A 22,131-nucleotide genomic window follows, 5' to 3' on the forward strand; every position below is an offset into this window, starting at 1 on the left:
TACATAGTAGAATCTCACCTTCTAGAATATTCTTTTGTGCCTTCCCATGACTCAGACTTTCTGAACTTTGCTTTTAGCATCTATTGCTATTAATGCTGTCCAAGAGAACAACAACAAACGATCAACTTGTAGTTTAGAAAATTGTCATTCAAAAAGAGGAAAAACATTTTTCATAAGCTGTAGACTTCATCCAGATGACCTCCATTCTGTATACTCAGCAGGCTGTGTCTGCATTCTTGGGCCTCTGATTAAGGGGCTGATGTTGGGCTACCTCTAGAGCTGAGGACAAGCAGGCCACGCATGTGACACCTGCTGGTCACTAAAACAGCAGTGGGACTTGGAACTTAACATGGGTCAGCACAGCGTTGCCCCTTGATAAAGTTTGAGGGACTGAACTTACTTAGATTTATAAGGAAGGGGAATTAAGTCCTCCACAAACCAGGGACAAACCAACATGAGGAACTTTGTTGCCAAGGTCACTTCTCTGCCCATCTTTTTTCAAACATCTATCTGTCTATCTGTCTGTCTATCTATCTATCTATCTATCTATCTATCTATCTATCTATCTATCCATCCTGCTACTTGATAGGCAGAGTATTCAGGGTTGCTGAGAACGAGCTGGGCACACACTATTGTTTTAATCTTTGAGGATCTCTCGTAACCTGATTTTGCTGACAAGAGAGTGGTGCTCTGGGTTTGTTCACATAACTCTCAACTCCTTTTAATGACCTGTGTCTGTTTATCTGTCTTAGTACTCACAGAACACATTCCTACAGAGAACTCTTAAGATCCTCCAGCCGCTGTGGTTCTCAAACTCGGATGTACACGTAACCTGCTTTGTTAACACAGATGCCTGAATTCCTGTAGATTCCGATACTCTGGGTTTGTGTCCGCTTTCTACTGTTTTTGAACTTTTTTGGCAAAACATTCAGGAGCTTGCAAGTATAATTTGATTATCCAGAAGAGGATTCTTCTGGTTTGGACAAATACATTTTCCTTTTAAATGAACAACCAAGAGACTTTTCAATAGCAAAACCTTACAAGTTCCTCAGGTGACATGGTGCAGCTCAGAGGTGGAGAACCTAACAGAGAGGGAAACGGAAGCTAAAAGATTCTCCAGACTCCAGGGCAACTCAGAGCCAGAAGGTGAAATCAGATCATTGTCTAGGGCGTGTGAAGAGGTGCAGACTGAATTAGGTTCAGGTGGAATCTGTGACATCTTTTTAGCATCTTCAGCAACAACGGGTAACTTGTCCCTGGGTCACACCTGAGTACAGCAAGGAGTAAAATTCTGACTTCACATTTCCCCAGGTATGATGCTGGACTTCTCATTTAACTTTTCCAGCTTGTTTGCTCTTTAAAATGGGAGAGGGTTGTAGAGGAAAAGAATGTTGAAAAATCAAATGTCAGTATATGAGCATTTCAGGTCGAGCGATATTCTAGTGCTGGGTACACTCAAGCTAGTATCTGTGACTACTGAGAATTCCCCAATGTTCCTTTAGGATTTAGGCTTCCAGTTTAATACAAAGCTGTCTGAGTGATTGCTTCTGGCCTGACGACAGCCTGGCTTGGTGCATTGCTTCACCAAATTACAGCTTAGTCCCCACTGTGGTTTCCCGTAATTGTCTTGAGTTGAGCATCATGAGGCATGGAGAATTGAGCATGCCTTATTCAGAATGTGGGTGCCCCCTGGTCTACACCCTAACCAATGGGTCTGAAAAATGTAAGGGTCAGAATGGGTCCCAGCCATTTCTTCTCTATGGTGATTGCTGTTTGCCGGGCATGTTTGTGAAATATATATAATTTTAAGGCACTACCAAGAGGGAGCCTTCTTTCTGTGGTTGATTTATAGAGTCGTGTTACAATTTAGCACTCCATGGTTTGACTCCCCTGGGGTTCCTGAGGACCGCTTCTTGGGCAGGAAGAATTATAAGGTTGGTCAGAGCTGCTGAGTATGCCGTTCCAGGCTGGTCGATGCAACTCTCTGGTCCTTGTGCCAAGGCTTTGGTTGGGTTTGGGGTAGTTGGGGGAGGAATCCTGAAAAGAAATATTTCTTACTGCGGGTTGGCTGCTTTAAAGGTTACTAATGTTCTGGAACAATGCGCCACAGTTTGAGAATGAGCTCTGTTACCATGAGATCCAACAATCAGTCTTCCAGTATTATTCTGTGAGTTAGGGATGAGGATGGTAAGCCCTGTCCTGACACTTTACAGTGATTCATGGGAGATTGTTACAAAACAAACTGATGTTCAAATGAACTCTGCTGTCAGATCGTGATGTACAAGGGCTTACCCCTAGGGACCTAAGTCGACTTCCTTAACTCAATGTCCTCTTGCAGTACTGCAAAGTCCTAGCTTTTGATCTGGGAACTAGGTTTTGTGACCCAACCTCTTTGGCAACCAGAAGAAACTCAGGAGGGCATGACTCTACTTAATCTCACTGTTCTTTTAAAGAAAGTGATTCTTGTAACTATGATTAATTTAATGGTTCCACAAGCAGGAAGTAGACGCCTGATTTTTGGCTTATTCCTTTCTTTTGTAAAGACAGCCCCGCCCAATTTGGCAAAAGAGATTTTTCAGCTAGGAAAAACAAGGACATAACAAAAATGACCATAATAGGTGTTGGAGAGATGGCCCAGTGGTTAAGAGCATTGACTGCTCTCCCAAAGGACCGAAGTTCTATTCCCGTCATCCACGTGGCAGCTCACAACTGCCTGTAACTCTAGTTTCCAGGGGTCTGATGCCTTCTTCTGGCCTCTTTGGCCATCATGCATGCATGTGGTACAGACATATATGTCGCCAAAAACACTCATATGGAGAAACAAAAAAAGATTTTTTAAAAAAATGACTGTGATATTAATATAAAATGGAGTCTAGAAAATAGAATCTCTTCTTTGAAGCTAGGGCTTCACCTTTGCAGCAAAGAGGCCTGCAGGTGACCCCTCACACACCAGGAATTCTGTGTGTCTGAATCCACAGTAAGCCATGGAAGATTCCTGACATTTCTGTTATGTGGGGCTTGATCCACCTTGAACCATGCTTCCAAACCAGATTCTCCAGATCAGGTTTGGAGTGACATGGTGGGATGTCTGTCCTTGTAGGGCTTCCTCACATTGGCAGAATGGTGGGCTTGAAGCAAGGGGATGCTGCTCTAAATGGGCGTGAGGGAGTATGCACTGATTATTTTAGAAAAACATACACTCGTAGGTGCGAAGAAGGGACTTGAGCCGAAAAGAGAACCTACATTATCCCGGAAGGAAGAGAAACTGCTGAGGAGTCCAGGATTAGGAAGATTGCCCCATCATAGAAGAAAATTGAACACGAGGGACAGAGATGGTTTGCACATATACAGGCAAGTCTGACCGTTAGGGAGGGTAAGGTAGAAGAAAAGTTCAGGTGGGTCTGTAGTTCAGCTGGTAGAATGCAGCAGGCCCTGATTTTGCTCCCTAATCCGCACCGAGTGTGGTGATGCTTGCCTGGAATCCCAGTGCCCAGAAGGCAGAGGCAGGAAGATCAGAAATCTAAGACCATTCTTGGTTACGCAGTGGGACTCTGTCTCAACAAAACAAAAAGAACAAAAACAAAAACAAAAACAAACAAACAAACAAAAAACCCAGGGGAAAAAAAAAACTAGTGTTTCTCAGGGAGGCCCAGAGCCATTTAGTTATATAACATACCTGTTCTGGGTTCTTAACTGAAGCACTTCATGACAGTTAACTACACCCTGCTGAGCCAGACTCCAGTCTTTTCCCCTTTGTTCAGTGACATTATTTTAAAGATAACTCTCTCAGGAAGACCACAGCTTTGCCAGGAAAAACCACGTCCTGGCATGGTTAAGTATATTGCAATTTGTGGCTGCTTACCCAGGATTTGACACGGCATGGTGTTCAGTTTCAACCCGATTTAATTATATGTCCTTTCATATATTGTCAGCGGTGTGTGTGTGTGTGTGTGTGTGTGTGTGTGTGTGTGTGTGTGTGTGTGTGGTGTTTGCCTTATGAAAAACTGGCTGTGATTTGTCATGAGGGTCTGGCTTGCAGAACAACTAGTGGAGAGTCACTGCCCATCATTCGGGAATTATGGAGCCATAACCACCCTTTATTTACATATACTGCTGAGACAGTAAAAGCGGCAAATAGCTTTCTTAAATCGAGACAGTAGGAACTTCCCCCCAGGGCACTGGGCCCTCATTGTGACAGTGACATATGTGAGTCTCAACAACTTTGCTGTCTGTGTTCCTGTACTGTATCACTCCACAGACAGCTTTTAACATTCTCATAATGAAAGGGACTCTAAATCCAGGGTCTGGCTGCACCCAAAGTGGGTGCTAACGCCGGGCAGAATCTCAAGTGATTGTGAAGAAGCTTTAAGTCCACTAATCAGATGACTGCTGAGTAGCTCTGCAAAGGGGCTGAGGGGCTAACTAGGGCTGCTGAGAGGCGGTGGCAAGGCCCAGCCAGAAAGAAGCCTGTCTAGTGGTTCTCCACACAGACTCCACATCTAGGAGGAAGAGGTAGCCTTCAACCTCAGGCTCTCGGGCCTTTAACAACTATAGACATACTTTGTGGGTCTGTTCTCCCCCTTTCTCCTTCATCTCCTCCCATCACTTTCCTGCTTCCTTCTCCTTCCCTGGAGGAGGATAGACCTGGGGAAGAAATGACTAGAGAAGAACACTGTGCTGCCCTTGACTGGAGTCCCTCCTGAGAGTCTCTGTACACTTGTAGTATGTGTGTGTGTGTGTGTGTGTGTGTGTGTATGTATGTGTGTGTATGTATGTGTGTGTATGTGTGTGTGTATGTGTGTGTGTATGTGTGTATATGTGTGTGTATGTGTGTGTGTGTATGTGTGTGTGTATGTGTGTGTGTGTGCGTTTATGTGTGTGTGTGTGTGTGTGTGTGTGTGTGTGTGTGTGTATTAGTTATTAGTATCACGAGTAATTAGGAGGATGCAAAGGCTAGAGAACAGCCCTGGGAGTTATTTCTGTGCACGTCCCATCTTTTCTGTTTTGGAGACAGGATCGTCTCCAGCCTGGAACTCTCCATGTAGGCTAGGCTGGCTGGCCATCGCGCCCCAAGGGTCACCTTCACGGTGCTGGGACTACATGCGCACATCACCATGTTTAGCTTTTAATATATGGCTATTAGAGATAAAACTCTGGTTTTCATTCCTGCAAGTTAAGCCCCAACTGGCTTAGGTTATCCCAGGTTCCCTCTCCTTGTTTCTCAAAAGCATGCTCCAAAGACCCTTCCTTTTAATTCTCTTTCCAGGGAGGCAGGTCCACTCCTCCAACCCTTGTAGCTACTGGTAAAGTTATATCCAAAGGACCACCCTCTCCAGGAGGGTCCAGGAGATGGTAAGAGGGTCTGGCTGTGAGGGTGGGACTACCTCGGGTGCTCCTTCCCCTCGCCTAGGCGCCTGCACAGATGTGCACTCACCGCCAGAGGGCAGACCGCTGCAGCTGCCCCCATGCAGACATGGGCTGCGTTGGCACGCGTCGGGGTAGAGCACACAGCCCAACTTCAGCTCCGTGAGACCCACGACCTCCGCGAAGCTGCTGCGCTTGTTTTGGAGGGGTAGCTCGTTGTGATTGAGCACCACGGAGTCCAGGCAACCCTGGAAGCCACCGAGGACCTGCGTAACACGTGTGTCCGTCAGGCTGCGAATATTATCTGCCTGCACCAGCGCTCCAAAGAAGATGGCACTGTCGGTGCTTAAGGTCTGGAAGTACAGGGGCGCCCTACGACGCTCCACGTAGCTGTCGTCCAGGGACAGGCTGGTGAAATTGCGATTGAGCTCCAAGAAGACTGAGTGCCAGCTCCCATCATTGACAGCGCGGCTGGAGATGCCCAGGATCCCAGGGCCGCTGCCACAGTCCAGCTGGAACCACAGCTTGCCTTCCACAATCTGTGCAAGAAGAAATGCAGAGCCCTCATGAGTCTACATCTGAAACGGTGATCCCAACTGGGCAGATGTTCCATCCAGCCTGTGTGTACATCTGTGCGAGCTAAAAACCCTCCGCTGTCTGCCAGGAAAATATGGGCCGGGACACTTCTCAGATCTTCTTGCTACCAATCATAGGGATGGCCAGGAAGCTCACGGTGGTATTTAAAAAAGTTTCTATCTGTGGACAATGCCCCACCTCTCCTCCCCTTTAAGACACACTGTGATATCTTGCTTGTTTCTGCACCCCTCTCTATCACAGCAATGATTCCATGAAATCACCAACTTCCATGGGACAGCCACTACCTGGTTTACAATAAGCTAAGGTAATCTATTCTGCCCTTCCGGGCAGATCTATTACAATAAGCTAAGGTAATCTATTCTGCCCTTCCGGGTTCACTAATCTAGTTGGCAGGAGCGTGGTCACGTGTTAACTCTGCACACACATATACTTACATTCCCCAAACAAGTTTGCAAAAGTGTGATGTAGGGTAGAAGCAAGGGCTTCCCGGTACCCAGCTTTGTGTGTAATTTAGATATTAAACACGGGGGTTATCCTTAAACCCATAGTTTCTATACTGTTCACTATGTAGACGAAAGGCACTCTCAGAGTGCCCAAGCTTGGTGACTGCTTATAGCAGTGGTGCCTAGCCTTTTGTCTTCCTTGGGACACACTGTGTGAAGAAAATTTTCTTGAGTCACATACTAAATTCATGGGTGTCCAACAACTCATAGCCCACCACATACATGGCTTGGGAAAGAATGCAAACATATGTTCTGAGTGGTACAGTGACATGGTTTTGTCATCCATAAAAGTATGAAGTTCATGGTTTAGAACTGCACAATTGAGTTACAAAGTAAAAATCACAGAAAATCTGCTAACAATTTGAGCATGTAATTCTGTTAAACTGCATCCGTATAGTTACATTAGGGCGCGTTGGCTAGGAGTCAGGCACTCTTGGCTTACAGTTTATGAGTGTTTAACAACAGGACCTTCTGGTCAGCTGTTTGCACTTTGGGGCTGTTCCAATCCCTGGTCAGGGTACTATGAGGGAGACAGGGTACTATGGGGGAGATCTGCCTGCTTTAGAAGGGGCATCTACCACATCCCTTGGAGGCTACCACCAGGTAACATTCATTGCCCATGGGATAGAAAGCCATACTACCCAAAGATCCTAGCTGGCAAAGAGCACAGGCAGACTTCAGCATCAGTGCAAACCCAGGCTTCTCTGAGGTTGAGGAGATGGCCTTTGACCCCGGGTAGTCCCCTCTGCAGTGTGCTATGTGGTATGAGGGGTGGAGGTTAGGTCTCCATGTGGACAAGCTTGTATTCGGCCACCAGGGGTCTCACAGCTGGGCACTGTGAGACAAAAGGGTCTAGATCTAGAAAATAATTTCGTGGAGTCCTGTGTTGGGCCGGGGGTGGGTGGGGTGGGCAGGTGTGTCCATCTGTCCTGACATCTGCATATGTCATCTGCATAGCACACATGAACACTTGTGAAATGCCAGAAATGGCAGACCAACGGGAATACTCTTTCCATGTCACCAGCCGCTAAAGAAGTGAATAGAAGCTATAGAAATGAGCCTCACTGGTCTTTGCACGGTGTGCTTTACTTGTGAGAGAATGAGCGGGGTCTGCAGCACTCATCCGCACGAACGTCGTGTTCCAGAAAGTCCCCGTATCCAGTGGCTCTCCTGTCTGCTCTGTGATTCCCTGGTTTTCTCACCTGCAAGTCAAGCTCATGCATTCCTGCCCCGTCAACAGTGGCGCTTTGAGAGCAGGCAGAGCCACTGAGTCGGGTTGAACTTAACTCCAGGGGTGCCTGTACCATCCTGTTTTATGCAAAGCACCGCTCTACCATGGTGGGTTTGGGTTTGGGGAACAGAGACACAGCTTCTGCAGCAGAATAGCTGGCTACACATAAAGCACACACACACACACACACACACACACACACACACACACACACACACACACACGCACGGCTCTGTAATACACGTGCTTAGATGGAAAGGTCTGAAAGCAAACGTTTGTTTTCAGAGGGCTTTCACCTATAATCATATGCGATTGCCGTTTTTTGCTTTTGTTTAGCAAAATAGACTGAATGGCTATTGTAAATTACAGCAAACTTGCTCAGTGACAATGCATAGATAATACCCACATTTGCATTTGAGTGTACATAATAAAGGGATAGAATACGGCTTTGGAGACACCGTCTCCTGCCACAGCCCATCTGCTGTTTTACCCCATGGCTACAAAAGACTGTTCTCAGTCAGTCATGGAGAAATCTGCTGGTGAACGTGCGGTTCATGTAAGTTTCTATAACAGAGTGTTTAATTAACGTATTATTTGATTTATGCTCCCCCCCCCCCGTATCACTACCAATTGCCTCTGGGTAATAACCAGAAAGAATTGGCATGAGCCTGATGTACCCTACATGTAAAAATTCTGCCACTAAGGAACTAGAATTATCCCCTGTGAGTACCAAGCACAGCTAAGCCCTCCCCCCAACCCCTTATTATAAAATATCAACAGCAGCATTGCTAAGAGAAAGAAGCCAGGTGCCCACAAATTTCACCTTTTCCCAAAGAAGCACCACGTGCGCCATCATGATTCTAAGCATTTTGGACCATCAGGTTTGTTGCTACGACAATTCTAGAATATCGTCGCCCAAAGGTACCCAGCGGAAAGTTAATTGTCGTAGGCTTGTTATGCCAGGGAGATGAAAACAACACTTCCTTCCCTTTGAAGTTTCTGAGTCATCTTCACACTGGGAAACTGTGCTCTGATCGTTAATTTTTTTCTCTGTCTACCAAGTTCTAAAGTATTTTTCTTTGCAGAAGATGACATGTTCTCGAGTCAGACTGCCAGCGAGGAGGCACGGCAGTGGAGGCTGAAGTGTGTCTGGGCTGTGAGAAGTCTGTAGCTATGCTGTTGAAATGGCTTATTGGTCAGGCAATGGGTGATTGTTTTCAATGATATGCACAGTTCAGAGAAAAGTATGTCCCCCGATGTTATAAAATATGTACATCTTCAGAGCTGTATGAAATCAATGGTGTGCTTTGGCCAATTTCCAATGATTAGAGGATTAAGAGACAGGAAATGGGATCCGTAAAAGTAGTTTTCAAAGTAGGAGTTTGAGTTAAAATTGCTAAATTCCGAGTCTCACTGCTTTGGATCCTTAGTGTAGGGCGCAGTGTAGCATCCTCAGTGTATCCTTACTGTAGGCTCAGTGGAGAATAGCTTAGCCAAAGGTCTTTGTTAGTTGGTTTTATCCTTGCCGTGACCAAGACTTTTACAGAAGAGAAGAGAAGAGGATTTGGTCCTCACTCCACATGGTTAAAGGCCCTTCCTTCCTATTCAGGAGGGTATGGGGAGCAGGACGGCTCTCATCTTGGTAGCCAGGAAGCAGAAGGAACGTGGAGTTGGGACACAGACGCCCACATTTAAAGTGGTTCCTTCCTTAGTAAGTTACCTCTGGAACCCTCTCACAGCCACATTTATATGTGTGCCTCGCCCATCCCTCAAGTACTTCTAAATCTAATCAAGCTCTCAATTAAGCCCAATCGATCATCACAAGGGTCATTCAATAGTCTCTAGAAAGGATGCCTTTTAATGTATTATTTTCAAAGCCATTTACTGCTTATCTGACATGGGGGGTACCTCCAAGAAAAATAATTGTATCAGGAAATAAATAAATGGGTGGGTGTTCCAATCAGCCCTTGGATCTCTATGTAATTCCTGAAGAGCTTCTAACCTGCTCACCTGTCATACATCCACACTCACTGTCTAATAGTTATTACTTACTAAAGAAACCAACAAATGCCTCCATGTCTCGGTCTCCTCAAAGGCAGACATGCGCACTCCTGCCTCTAGGGAGAGGAGTTGGAATCAGAAATAGATGCTATGTAAAAGCATGCCGAGAGCTTCCATGGCCCATGGTTTGTAAGACCTGCCCACACAACTTACAAACTTACCTTACCTTTCTTTTGGTCCTGGGATATGAAGCCATGTCTGAGAATCACCTGACTAAAGGACTCTGTAACATGTCACGTGCCTCCATATTTCTTATATTTAGGAATATTTCTAGAGTAGCAACCAACGTTTCTGTCTTGGTGCCAAAAAGTCTGACAAAAGACCCCTTGAACTCCTGTGATTTTTCTTCATGTCTGCTCTGGAAATCTGACACTTTGCTCTTAAAAGGCACAAAGGGGCACAGCCCCTCCTTATATTATGGCTTTGCTGCAAGGAAAATCATAACTGGGTTTGTGCACAACTAATATATTTTCTCTGACTTTTTTCAAAATCGTGAAATTTTACTTTATTTTTTGCTTCATTAATTGCCTCGTAACCTTTTATTTTCATGTCAATGGTGCTTTAATTTTTATTGCATTTGTATGTTTATGCTAAGTCTCAAATCTCTTTTAGAAGCTAAGGCAGTAAATGGGAGAGAGAAAGGCAAGTGCTTTCTAATGCAGCCAGGGTACAGTGACACTACAGTCCATGAAGGTTTTTTTTTTTTCTGGCCACCATGCAACTCTTTAACAGTTGCCCTCTGCACCCTGACTGTCTTAAATACATGTTTACAGAATGCGCTCTGCCTGGAAAAATATAGGCAACCTGGAGGTGCAGTTTAAGCCAAGCATTTCAGTTTGGTGGCTGAAGCAAAACACAAGGCACACAATGTACCTAAAGTCAGTGAGATCAAATCTTGAACAAGGCTGTGTTCAGCAAGTCCCCTGAGAGGATACGACTGGCACCATGGATGAATGTCTGCCACTGGTCAATATAGCTGCCACCTGCTCTGGGCAAACCCAACCTGAGAGAAATAACAGAGAGGGGCCGGTGGTGGTCTACAACCTCCAAAGCCTTCACAGATGGTCCTTTCAGTTAGCAACCAGCCTTTGTTTATTGGAATTCATGTTTGAGAATTCAGTTTTCCAACTTCAGAAACGGGTTTGTTTCATGAAGTACCACATACCTTCATGGTGAGTGTTACCTCAGAGGTTTATTCTTTTCTGTCCCCAGAGTGGTGCACTGGTAACACACTTGCCAGGGATGGGAAAATGACAAGTTTCATTTTAGGATCAAGCCATCCTTATCTGATATTCTGTTCCCTCTCAAGTTCAGCGTAGTATAGAGATTATGAAACAGGAAGTTTTGGTTTTACAGTAATCTGTTAGAGCTTGAAAGAGGAGGGGCAAGGCCAGAGACTGGTCAGTTTTCACTCAGCAGGCTCTGAGGTCTTCTAAGGAGCCTGAGCAACTGTAGCCTGATGTAAAGCCCCTTAAACACAGATCAGGGGAAGCCTGCTCTCTCATGCTCTCATACCTGAAAGCTGGATAATGGTCTTCTCCATCCCCAGGGCCATCAATGTCTGGGTCTGGCCTATATATGTACCGGATGTGCTTTGCAACGAAATAAGCTGGAGTGTTAAGAAAGAGAGCTTGGAGGTGAAGACCATGGAGTGGGACACACTACAGTGTGTGGTTGGGCCTTACCCCTTGGTAGTTAAACAACTTTGGGTGAATATGTAAAACCCTCTGGATTGTTCTTGATCAAGTAAATGGGGATAACACATCCATAGAAAATTTGTATTAAATTTAAAATTAGAAAGACGCAGCCACATCTGTTAGTATTCTTAGTGTAATCACAAAGGCACTATGTGCTTCCAGCTGCATACAAATGCCAGAGTTATTTTGAAGGAAATCTGGCTGCCTTAGGAGGCTTTCTGAGGTCAGGAAATGATTTAAAAATTGAGAGACTTGAGTCGTGAAAGGATATGTGGAATATTTATGCCCGAGATCTTCTGCTTGCTCCCCTAGCAACAGTGTAGCTAGCCAGATAGTGTGGCAAGACGGTGGATAAGGACAGAGCCAACCTGTTGAAGGATTAGCTTTGTGTCATGGGATTGATTGAGACATCAGTCCTAATGCCCTGTGGAGTGATTGGAATACAAAAGAGGTGAACATTCAAGCCCTTTCTATAAGGGAGATATCTAAACTCTGCCATTGAGTTTTGAAATACTAAATACTACTAAATACTAAATCGAAGTAGGATGCTGGCACGATTTTCAACCCTGTTGCTCTATCTTTTATCCTGAAGCCTGTCTGGTCTTCTAGACTCACAGGACAATAATTTCTGTTTCTCCCAATATAACCATCAGCATAGTCAGTTAAAAATGATTGTGGGCAGGGTGTGGTGGCCCATGCTCATAATCTCAGCACTGAGATGCAGGACTGAATTTGAAGTGGCCTTACGCTTCAACGTAAGACTTTCTCAACAACAATGGGAAACAACAACAAAAGCCAAACTGCAGAAGGAAGGAAGCCGTCCATTTTACAAACCTTCAGAATCATGCAGGGGTTGGCCCGGGTGTACATTATGATACCATTGCTCTGCAAGGTTCTCAGACGCAGCGCTAGCTTGAAGTCCTCTTCTCGGCTGTTTTCAGAAAGCCGATACTTGATGTAACTGTTGCCAGCAAAGCTGAGAGAAGTGTGCCCTGAAAAGACCATTCCGATAACACAAATGTTCTTTTAAAACCCAGAAACGACCAGGAACCCACACAGCCACCCACACATCAGGAAAACTGATTGCAGAACACAGCAGTTAAAGATGCAACCCTGGGATTTTGCCAGATTACAGTTTCGCATCCTTAAATATTAACCAGTTAGCTACCAAAAGCATCCCACTTGTCTTGTGCTCAGAGCAACTTGGTAACTTCTGTAATGTGGACTTTCTTAGTATCATTAGATTCTTAGCTCCCTCTTTCCAAATTTATTAGGATATCCTTTGATTTCTTCTGCACCATTGCAGTCCCTCAGACATGTTAGAACTTCACTGGGTCAGTACATGCCAATAATCTCAGTAGCAAGAGGCTGCTGCAGGCGGCTTTCAAGTCAAGGTCTCCCTAGGTCATAGAGTGAGTTCATTGTCAACCTGCTTAGCTAATTCTCAAAATGGAAAAGCAAAGGAGAGCTGCAGCTAAGTAGTGGCGTGTTCGCCTTTCATGAGATCCTCAGTCAACCCCTCATAGTAAAAAAAAAAACAAAAAAAGTTAAAAAGAAGAAGTTTCAGTCCCATAAAACAAGGAAAAGTCAGTGAAGTCATTTTCATGGAATACTTGTATTCTCCACGCATCCTAATACCAAACAGTCACTGGTGTCAAGTGTTAAGAAAGAAAGCCTCACGCTGTCACAATATCGATTGTCAGTCATTAACTGTGAGGCTCACATTCTCAGACTCTCGTCTCTTTGTCTGTGTGTCTGTGTCTGTGTGTCTGTGTCTGTGTGTCTGTGTCTGTGTCTGTCTGTCTGTCTGTCTGTCTGTCTCTCTCTCTCTCTCTCTCCCTCCCTCCCTGCCTCCTTCTCTCCCTGCCTCCTTCTCTCTCTCCCCCCTCTGTCTGTCTTTCTGTCTCTTGCTTCCTCTCTCCTCTCTGAAAAGCATAGGCTTAAGCTTGAGGGTAGGAGAAAAGGGGTTTTCAGAGGAAAGAAAGTCTCACTAGACAGCATGGCTGTGGACTATGGGCTTCTCAAAGAGGAGTTATCCTTCCTAGACTCTGTAGCCCAATCCATCTCACCAGATTCTAAATTAACCATCTTTTTTATTTCTTGGCATTTTTTTTGTCAATATTACATTGCAGCAAACAGGTCAATAGCTTTGCAGAGTGAAAAGCAGAGAGGATGAAAATACAGCAAATGGGTGATCATCACCGCAACAGAACATCCTCTGTTTAGAAACTGGCAGAAAGAGACGCTGTGTGCATGGCATGTGTGCTGGGGTAGGGCCACCTTAGTGACTTCCTCAAGCTTTCAGGTTTTCCCTTCATTTCATCGCCAGGTCTATGCTGGATGTCTACCTTGATGGAGTCCCATTTTGATACTAGGATGTCTCACAAAAGCTGAACTTCTAAAAGTGCAAGTGCAGCAAAGTGCTTTCCACATTAGGCTTGATAACTCATATCGCCACTATCAGTGCTACGGTTATCGTCCCTTCCATCACTTATCATCACCCACAGCCACGCCGTTGGGTTGCCTTACAAGAGATAGTAATTATCTCCTGGATTCCAAAATTGGTATCAACGTGCCTAGATGTTAAATACATCACAGAAGATGATCCTACTGGGTTGAAAATGGAAGACGACACTTTTAGAGGGAAACAGTGAAATAAAGTGAAAAAACTGAGTAAAAATGTTAAAATTGGATGAAGACTACAAGGACTACAAGGAAAAGGTTATTTCAATGAAAATGAAGTAAATATTGATTTTTTTCTTCTTTAAGATGCAGAGGAGAACAGCTCAGTTTTCTGTAACATGGCGTTAGCCAGAACTTCCCAGGGAAGAGCTGGTTTACTTGGTTTAAAGCTGGTCTTCTACGGGAAGTTGAGACTGGCTCAGATCTACATTCTTTTTGCTTGGGTTTTTATTTTCCTTTTTGCCTACAGATTCATGTAGCCGTCGTAATCCCGGGGGCGGGGGGCCTGCTCTGTCTGTATAGCAGCATTCAGCCTTCCATAACTTCTCACTCTCAGCGTTCACGCCACATGACTGTGGACACATGAGATGGTCTCCGCTTTACATAGGGAGTCCTGTGTTCATGTCTCCTTGGCATGAACTGGCTATGGCATGCCCCAACTCAACATGAGAGTGAACATTGGTCATGCTCCATTCTGCGGGTAAGTGTGCACACATAAATGTGTCTTCCCAAAGGGTCTAGTCAGAGACATTAACTCAAGGAAACGTCACTGGGGAGTAGGAGCCCTGACCCTGTCCTGTCCATACCACTCTGTACCTGAGCACTCTCCGAGTTTCCCTGGTGGACACTGGCAGAGAAATGGTCTCCTGCTGGCCTCATAACCCACACATTGCATGTCTTCTGGACACGGTTTTTCCACACAAGGATCGTTGGACCCGGGACACACTCCTCCTGTGGCAAAGGCAAAGAAACATGGTCAGAAACAAAGAGATTCACCATCAATTTTATCGATCATAAAAAAATTATCAAGCCCTGGGCTGTATGTGATCAAAGGGAGCACCCAGAGTATGGGCATTGGGTCTCTTATCACTAGGTGTCGGTGCCCATCACAGCTCTCTGTGTCTGTCAACACTGCAATGCCAGGCTGAGTAGGATAAGAGCGATGAAAAATCCAGCACTTATCCTACTAGGCCAAAATATGCCAAAGCTTTCTCTGGGCAAATTTCAGCTAAAGAAACATCATCACTTCAAGACGATGTCAGAAAGTACTAAAGCAAGTTCCCAACATCCTAATGGTCATTTATAAGCACCGTGGGGTTATCTGTCTTCTGCAGACTCTTATCACTCTGAAACACTTGAGGGCAGAATGTTAGAGATGTTAGCTGTTGATTTCAGGGAAGGGGAGAAGGAAGGGATGTGGTAGGGCAGGTAAAGGGGTCGTGAGTACATATTCCTAAATGTAAATCTAGTTCTAAACTATGGAAGCGCAATTCATTTTGTATCCTAATCCTTTTTGCCACATGGTATTTTATTGATTAACTATGAGGAGTCCTTGCCAGCTACTTAAAAAAAAAAAGCAGAATTATCCTTGGCTGAGTCAGGAGTCCATTTCACTTGCTTGGTTCAAGCTTAGATGAAAGTTTAATCCCTTAGGAGGGAAATCCCTGGAAGAAGATTAAAGCAGGCAAGGACCCAGGTGAATTAGGTCAGCAGCACCACGAAGCCAGGTATGGCCTCATTGAAAGCAGAATGCTTTTCAAGCATCCTGGGTATTTCAAATATATTTAGGACCTTTTCACCTGGCAAGAGTTTAAGTGGCAAAGGACTCTTGAAACAGCGCATCAACTAAAATTAAGCCTCAAACAAAATGGCACTTTCCTCAGTGGGTCAGTGTTCTTACTGGAGTGGCCTTCCCTGTGCATGAGGAGCACAGCAGACTTCATCTTCTCCCTTTATTGGCAGGAGCTGGCCCTTGATCCCACTCTTCTCTGTGATGCCTTTCCTGGTCATTAAGGACTGCTCCATCTCTTTGTTCGAGAGAAAGCAGAATGTGGTGCTAACTACCTAGAAATATTTTCCTTTTTGAACTGTAATCTAGAAGAGAAGCCATCTTGCCAGTACTAGCAAACTCAGGATTCATAAATTCCACTTTGCCATTAGCTACAGTTGACTTGCAAAAGTCATTCTTGACACATTGGTCCCGCTCTCAGGCTGGGATGTGAAGGAATTTTAAACGGGATATTTAGGACAAGCTCTACCAGTGATTCTATGAGATTCAACATCCCAAAACACATCCTAAGGTCTAGTACATGCTAACCCTTTATTCTTTCCATATATTTTTCAGTAATGGTAGAATGTTATCCGATAGTTGACCATCTCGTAAGCCACTTCGAGGAGCTCTGGTGAACAGTTTTAAAATAACTTTAGGCAAAGTCATTCAACAAATAGTAACTCACTGAATTAAAAATATTAACTTAATAAGGTAACAGAGACCTGTGAGCTAATAAGTAAGGACCTACAGAGATGACAGAAAACAATATCCACAGACATGAAACACACACATATATTACATAACAGGTCACTGTTTTGACCGGTATGTGAGAGCTGGAAATGTCCCATAAGAGGGATGCTCTGTCTCCTGGGAGAACATTAGACCTATTCATCAGGAAGAGGATGTTCTAACTCGAGATTGAAAGGGTGAGATCGTCTGAGCAATAGGAGTGAGCCAACCATGGTTGACAGTGCAGCTTTGTGCATGACTCAACTGTTGTTCACAGCCAACTCACCCTGTCACCAGCTGGCTCTGCCACACTGTGAGCATCTTGGCATCTTTGACTCAGGTAATGGTGACCTACACTCCTCTAGGGTCCTTCTTAGTGTTGAACAATAGTTAGGCTATGCTGAAAGGCATGAGACCCTGAAGCTAACTAAGCACAAACACGTGGGTGTGGGTGTAGCAATAGGCCCATACCACACAGCTTCTTATCACCAGACATAGTTTCTGGCTTACCTGGCTAGACCCTTCCCGCTAGCAATAACTTCCAGTAGTTTATGTACAGAAATCTGTTGCTCTTGACTAACCTTCCTTTTTATTTTTCTATCTCAGTAAACCTAAGAATCCCATCCACGTGTCACTGCAACTTTGACATAACACTATAGACATTATTCATTGTCTGTTCTGGTTTTATGTAACTGCTACAGTGCTAAGAAATCCTACATTCTCAAAACCTTAATTGAAAAGCCACCATTTCAAAGGAGAAAGGATGGTTAGGTAAGTTTAGATGTGTGACAGTAATAGTATTTATTCCCACAGAAAGTGTGCGAAACTAAACATTTTTGTGTGTATCTAGTGAAAGTTAACACTATATTTCTGAGACAATTCAGCACTGAGGGGTTTCTGCATTTTATTCGTGTCTGGCCTTTCATAACCACACTCATCATGATAACCAGCATAGAACTTATCACTGGATCTGTTGAATCTCTGACTTTGAGTTAGAGCACAAATTCACTTACCAGCAGTTGGATCTCAAGCCCACATCTCTTTTTCTTCTTGTGACTTTGTGTCACACTATACCGAAATGTACATAATTTAGCCACAGCTACCAATTAATGAATTTTTTTAGATCCAGTCCCCACTAGGGACAATGCAGTATGAGTGTGTCTGAACAATAGCAATACAAATATTACAAGTGAATCATAAAGTGGACAACAACATTCAGTATATAATAATGTTCTCATTCTATCGGCCTGTGACTTTGACCAGTTCTTCTTCCCTTTGTTTTTTGATAACCCCTCTATTGTGAAGGAGACACTTGTGGGTCAGGAATGTGAGTCTGGCTGCTGTGGATAGCTGCGGGAGTCTTCTGCCTTCAGTCCAGCCTGGGATGTGCTGAGCCATAAACACTAGTCCATCCAGCTGCCTGTCAGCGAGCTCAGCTCTGAGGCTCACTCTCCTGCAGCTGAAAGAACTACAACAGCAAATCTGAGCCTGCAGGCCAGTCTGCATTTTATACGTACCTTGCGTCAGCAAGTTTACTCCAAGTAAACTAATAAAATCACTCAGAAGCAGCTTCCTCCAAAACAGATGAGTCTCTATATCTAATATAGTAAATCTTCGCTCCTTGTAAAGTGTCATAGACATTGGGTCCTTTCTGAAGTATATGTTGTCTGAAGGCCATGGCTTCAGATGTTGATCCTGAATGAAGCCATGTACTCCTAGGCCTCTGATGGACCCAGGTCTATGGCCTGGGGATACTTTGGGGATAAATGCTCTTTTCCACAGAGGTCAAAAGTTTTCTAGGTACACAGAATGCATACTGCCTTGTGTGGGTGCTGAGGGGTTAACCTGATTTTAGAAGTCCCATGTTTATAAGATTCCGTCTCAGGCAACTGTGCACACCTATTATTGTTAAGAGCCTTAAAGACCCACTCTCTGGTGGCAGAAAGTGCCTCATCAGCTCCTGAGTACCAGTTAAGAGATGACAGTGTCAACTCCTGTTGGCTTCTGGGAGGAAGTTTATCTTATTAACTATCATTAAATAATCCAGGTTTAATGAACTTGTGCTGTGCTCCGTGACAGCTCAGGGAGTGGAGGCCTATAGACCTGCAGACTGTGCATCTCCAGGCATCCATCAGTGTGGAGGGAGCATGAAGGGCTCCCCCTCCATCAAGCCAAATGAGTCCATTTGTCGTATACCAGTGCAAGACCAGGCAGTAGTGGCCTCTGTCACACCATGAAGCAGAAGAATAAGCTCCAATCCCTGATTCCAGGTCCCCCGAGGAAGCGTGACAGGAAAGCGTCCCGATCCTATTGACAGGCTACGGATCTGGCTACTTATTTAATGTATTTACTCCATGGCCTTAAACATGTCACTTAGCTTCTTTGGATCATGACCGCCTTTCAGAGAATCAAGACAAAGACTCTTCAGAGTATTGTGAAAACTGAATGGGCCAGTGCCTGAGGAGATAGTTGTAAGGAAAACTTTGAACCAGGCTGTAAAACTGGCGAGGCTAACACAACCTGTCAAGATGGCAGAGACCTGATCCTTCTACCTGCTGCCTGATTTGAGTCAGATTTGTAAGCTCAGAGATTGGAGATTGTGAGCTCAGAGATGTGTATTGGAGGTGCAATACACATGGCTCACAGGACTCATGTAGCTGTGTCTATGCTTCTGTCCCCACTCCAAGCAGAGCCTCCTACCTTGTCTTCTCTCACCTGTGTACAGTCCCTTACCTCCAACTCCGCTCCACAGCCAATATTTTTTTCATCTTAGGTAGAGTCCTCCCGGAACTTCTCCCCCTCAGACACAACCCATCATCTCTGCCTTAGGCATAGCCCCTCTCCTTCAAGGTCTCAGGCATGATTCCTCATTCTCTCCACCTCCGGTACAACCCCCCACCTTGTTTTCTTCAGACACAATTCTCTCACATTCTCCACATCAAATACAGCCTACACCACGTACACTCAGGCACACTGTACCTTATCTATGCCATGCACAGTCCCTTAACGTTTCCTACCTCAGGTACAGTCTCCTGCCTTTTCCACCTCAGACATATCTGTGCTCTCTTTTTCATCCTCCTCCTCTTCCTCCTTCTTCTCCACCTCCTATTTCTCCTCATCCTTCTTCTCCTCCTCCAACACCACCACCTCTTAAGGTGCAGCCATAACTTCCCTACCTCAATTGTGGGCATTCTTGATACGCTGGAGAAATGCACAGAGGATGTGTCTGTCTGCTCTTTGCATGTTTTCCACTTGCTGAAGGTCTTCAGGTGGAAACTTCTGGTTGCTTTCTCCAGCACTGACAACAGAAGAGCCACCTGAGCTGAAGCCTCTGTACTTGTGTGCAGGGCAAAGGGTGGTTCCCTGGAGACTTTTGGAAGGTCTTGCTTCCATATTTACAACTCTCTTCATCGCCGCAGTATTCCCGCACCCCTTGGGATTATGTCTGTGCCAGTGGCTAATACATCAGCATCTAGCTGTGATTATGAAGCTGCCACTTTGTGCGGAGTCCATTCCTTGATTTATGTCGCTGTCTCATTATGTTGAAGAATCCAATAACTAATGCTAAGTCTCCTGGTCCAAAAACCACATGCTTTGCTGAGATGCTGTGTCTGGGTAAATGCCGTGCAAGTCAGTGAGAAGCCTTCCTGATTCACGGCCTGCAAACAGATACGGGATATATTCCCTGGAGAATCCAGATTTGAGGCAGTCTATGTGGCTCTTCCAGAAGCAGAGACATGTCCAGGCAGTAGAATGCTGAGCTTAGCTATCTTTTGTGTATTACATCACCCACGGCCAGGCTTAGTTCTATTCAAGACATCTCCCCTGGAGCCATTGTGTATGGATAGAATGCCCTCAGACAATTAGCACCGACAAACTCAAGCCAGAGAGCAAACCTAATTCAAGTTTTTATCTACTTATAAGAAAATCTCAAAGCCAAGTTTCATGTGTTATACTACCTCAGAATTCCTCATTTATTTTATTGAACTTTAAGAATGCATCACCCCTCCATCTCCCAACAGGTTCTCCTTCCCTGTCCTGCAGTGCCTACTCCAAGAACTGTTCTCACTCCTCCCCGTCCTGCCCAGAGAAGCTCTGCTACCCTCTTGACAACACGATGCTGTTTTAGGCTTCATGGGATAAAGCCTTTGTCAGTCTACTTCACCACGCATCTTCACACCCAGCCCAAAGCTGCAGCCTTTTCTCTTCACTGCTTTCTTTGCTCAACATGTATTTTTGATTGGCAAAATCCCACAATTACAAACTTCACTGCTTTCAGTATATATGTTTTTCTTTTTTGAATTCCTCCAGCTAAAATCGACACTTTCCTCCTTTATATCCCCTCTGTGCCCCAATTATGCATGCTCTTGATCTTGGTGGTATGCAATTGTTTATATCAAGGAGCAAAGAACACTGGTGTTTGGCTGAGAAAAGAGGACCAGAGGAATCATAATCATTCTCCTTAGCAGGCTGTACAGGAGGAATGAACCGACCAGGCTCTGTGTGTATAAAGGCTGAAGCTGTGTGATGTAATAAAATGGTCTTGGGTGGAGTGGCGTTAATCATCTGGAGAGACCCTGGCCTCATCCTAAAACGTTAGCTGAATTTCCATACCAGGGATGAAGCAGACAGGATGTCTGTGGCGGGTGGGAGGCTGGGCTGGGTGGCCTCCAAATTCCTTCTACAGTCACACAGAGGTAGAGAGGTACTACAGCTAACAAACACTTCCAGTAAAATGATCAGATCGGAATCATCTTGGTTCAGCCATTTATGAGATCTGCAGCTGTGTGCCTGTCAGCTGAGGTTTCCAAGGTTTGGTTTCTTCAAGTTTTGAAGAAAGTTGATGTTAACTCCTTTATAGGGTCACAGAGAGTGTTCAGTGTAATTCTAATAGTATGAAATGGAATCGGAAACTGGTTATAGACCAACAAGTATTAATTCTTTGTCCATCCCTGCTGCGATCTGTGGGTGAACTGTACACTTCTTCATTTCCATGCCTTGGCTCTCAGTCTTCATTTGGAACCCTCCCCTGTGGCCTCCTACCTAACTCTAGGCATCCTGCCAGACCTGCTCAGGTCCCAGTGAGGCAGGACAGAAAGACAGGAGAGTGAAAAGGGCCTTGGATGAAAAAGAAACCTTTCAGTCCAGAGTCTGGTTAAAGCCTCTTGCCAGGTAACAATCAAAAATTCTAGCACAAGCAATAACCACTGTAGAGACTGTCTGCGTAGAGACATTATTTCTTTTAAGAATATTAAAATAATAAACTCAGCTTAAGGCCTGAGTACCTATGACCTCTAGAGGGTTGTGCCCTCTTCTGCATATTTATTAAGAATCTCCCAAACAAGCAGATTGACTTTGATTATGGCATGTGAGGATACCTCAATTTTCTGCGTCTTTGGGATCTAGAGTTTTATCTAAGTAACTGCAATCCTGTCAGATAAGCCTCAAGAACCACCCTGTTATCTCTTTAAATTCCTTAAGCAGTCTTTCAACCAGACTAACTTCAAAAACTCAAATCCTGTTTATGATTGTAAGAAAGATAAGAAAAAGTGACTGACTGTCCTTTGTGAAGCCTGCACCTAAGCTTTTGGCTCTCACTCTCTTCTTGTGTGCCTCTCTACTAATCCACGAGCTTAAGATCTACGTCAAATCCTTCTTCATAAACCCCGCCTACACACTTATAATTGCTCTTCATGAATTCATTTCAGGGGTTAT

At 44.7% G+C, this 22,131-nt stretch overlaps 1 protein-coding gene across 4 annotated transcripts in view; it reads right to left on the reverse strand.

The window, feature by feature from the left end:
- Fat3 (FAT atypical cadherin 3) overlaps positions 1 to 22,131 on the reverse strand; it is a 580,764-nt gene that overhangs the window by 20,252 nt on the left and 538,381 nt on the right. For all 4 annotated transcript variants that reach the window (NM_001413472.1, XM_087560394.1, XM_087560395.1 and 1 more), the window contains 3 exon segments: positions 5,435 to 5,903; positions 12,288 to 12,445; positions 14,733 to 14,867. In NM_001413472.1, the coding sequence (NP_001400401.1) occupies positions 5,435 to 5,903; positions 12,288 to 12,445; positions 14,733 to 14,867 (762 nt within the window).

The sequence above is a fragment of the Rattus norvegicus genome, chromosome 8 (genome assembly GCF_021556685.1).
Source record: "Rattus norvegicus strain SHRSP/BbbUtx chromosome 8, alternate assembly SHRSP_T2T, whole genome shotgun sequence".
In the NCBI taxonomy this organism is placed as follows: domain Eukaryota; kingdom Metazoa; phylum Chordata; class Mammalia; order Rodentia; family Muridae; genus Rattus; species Rattus norvegicus.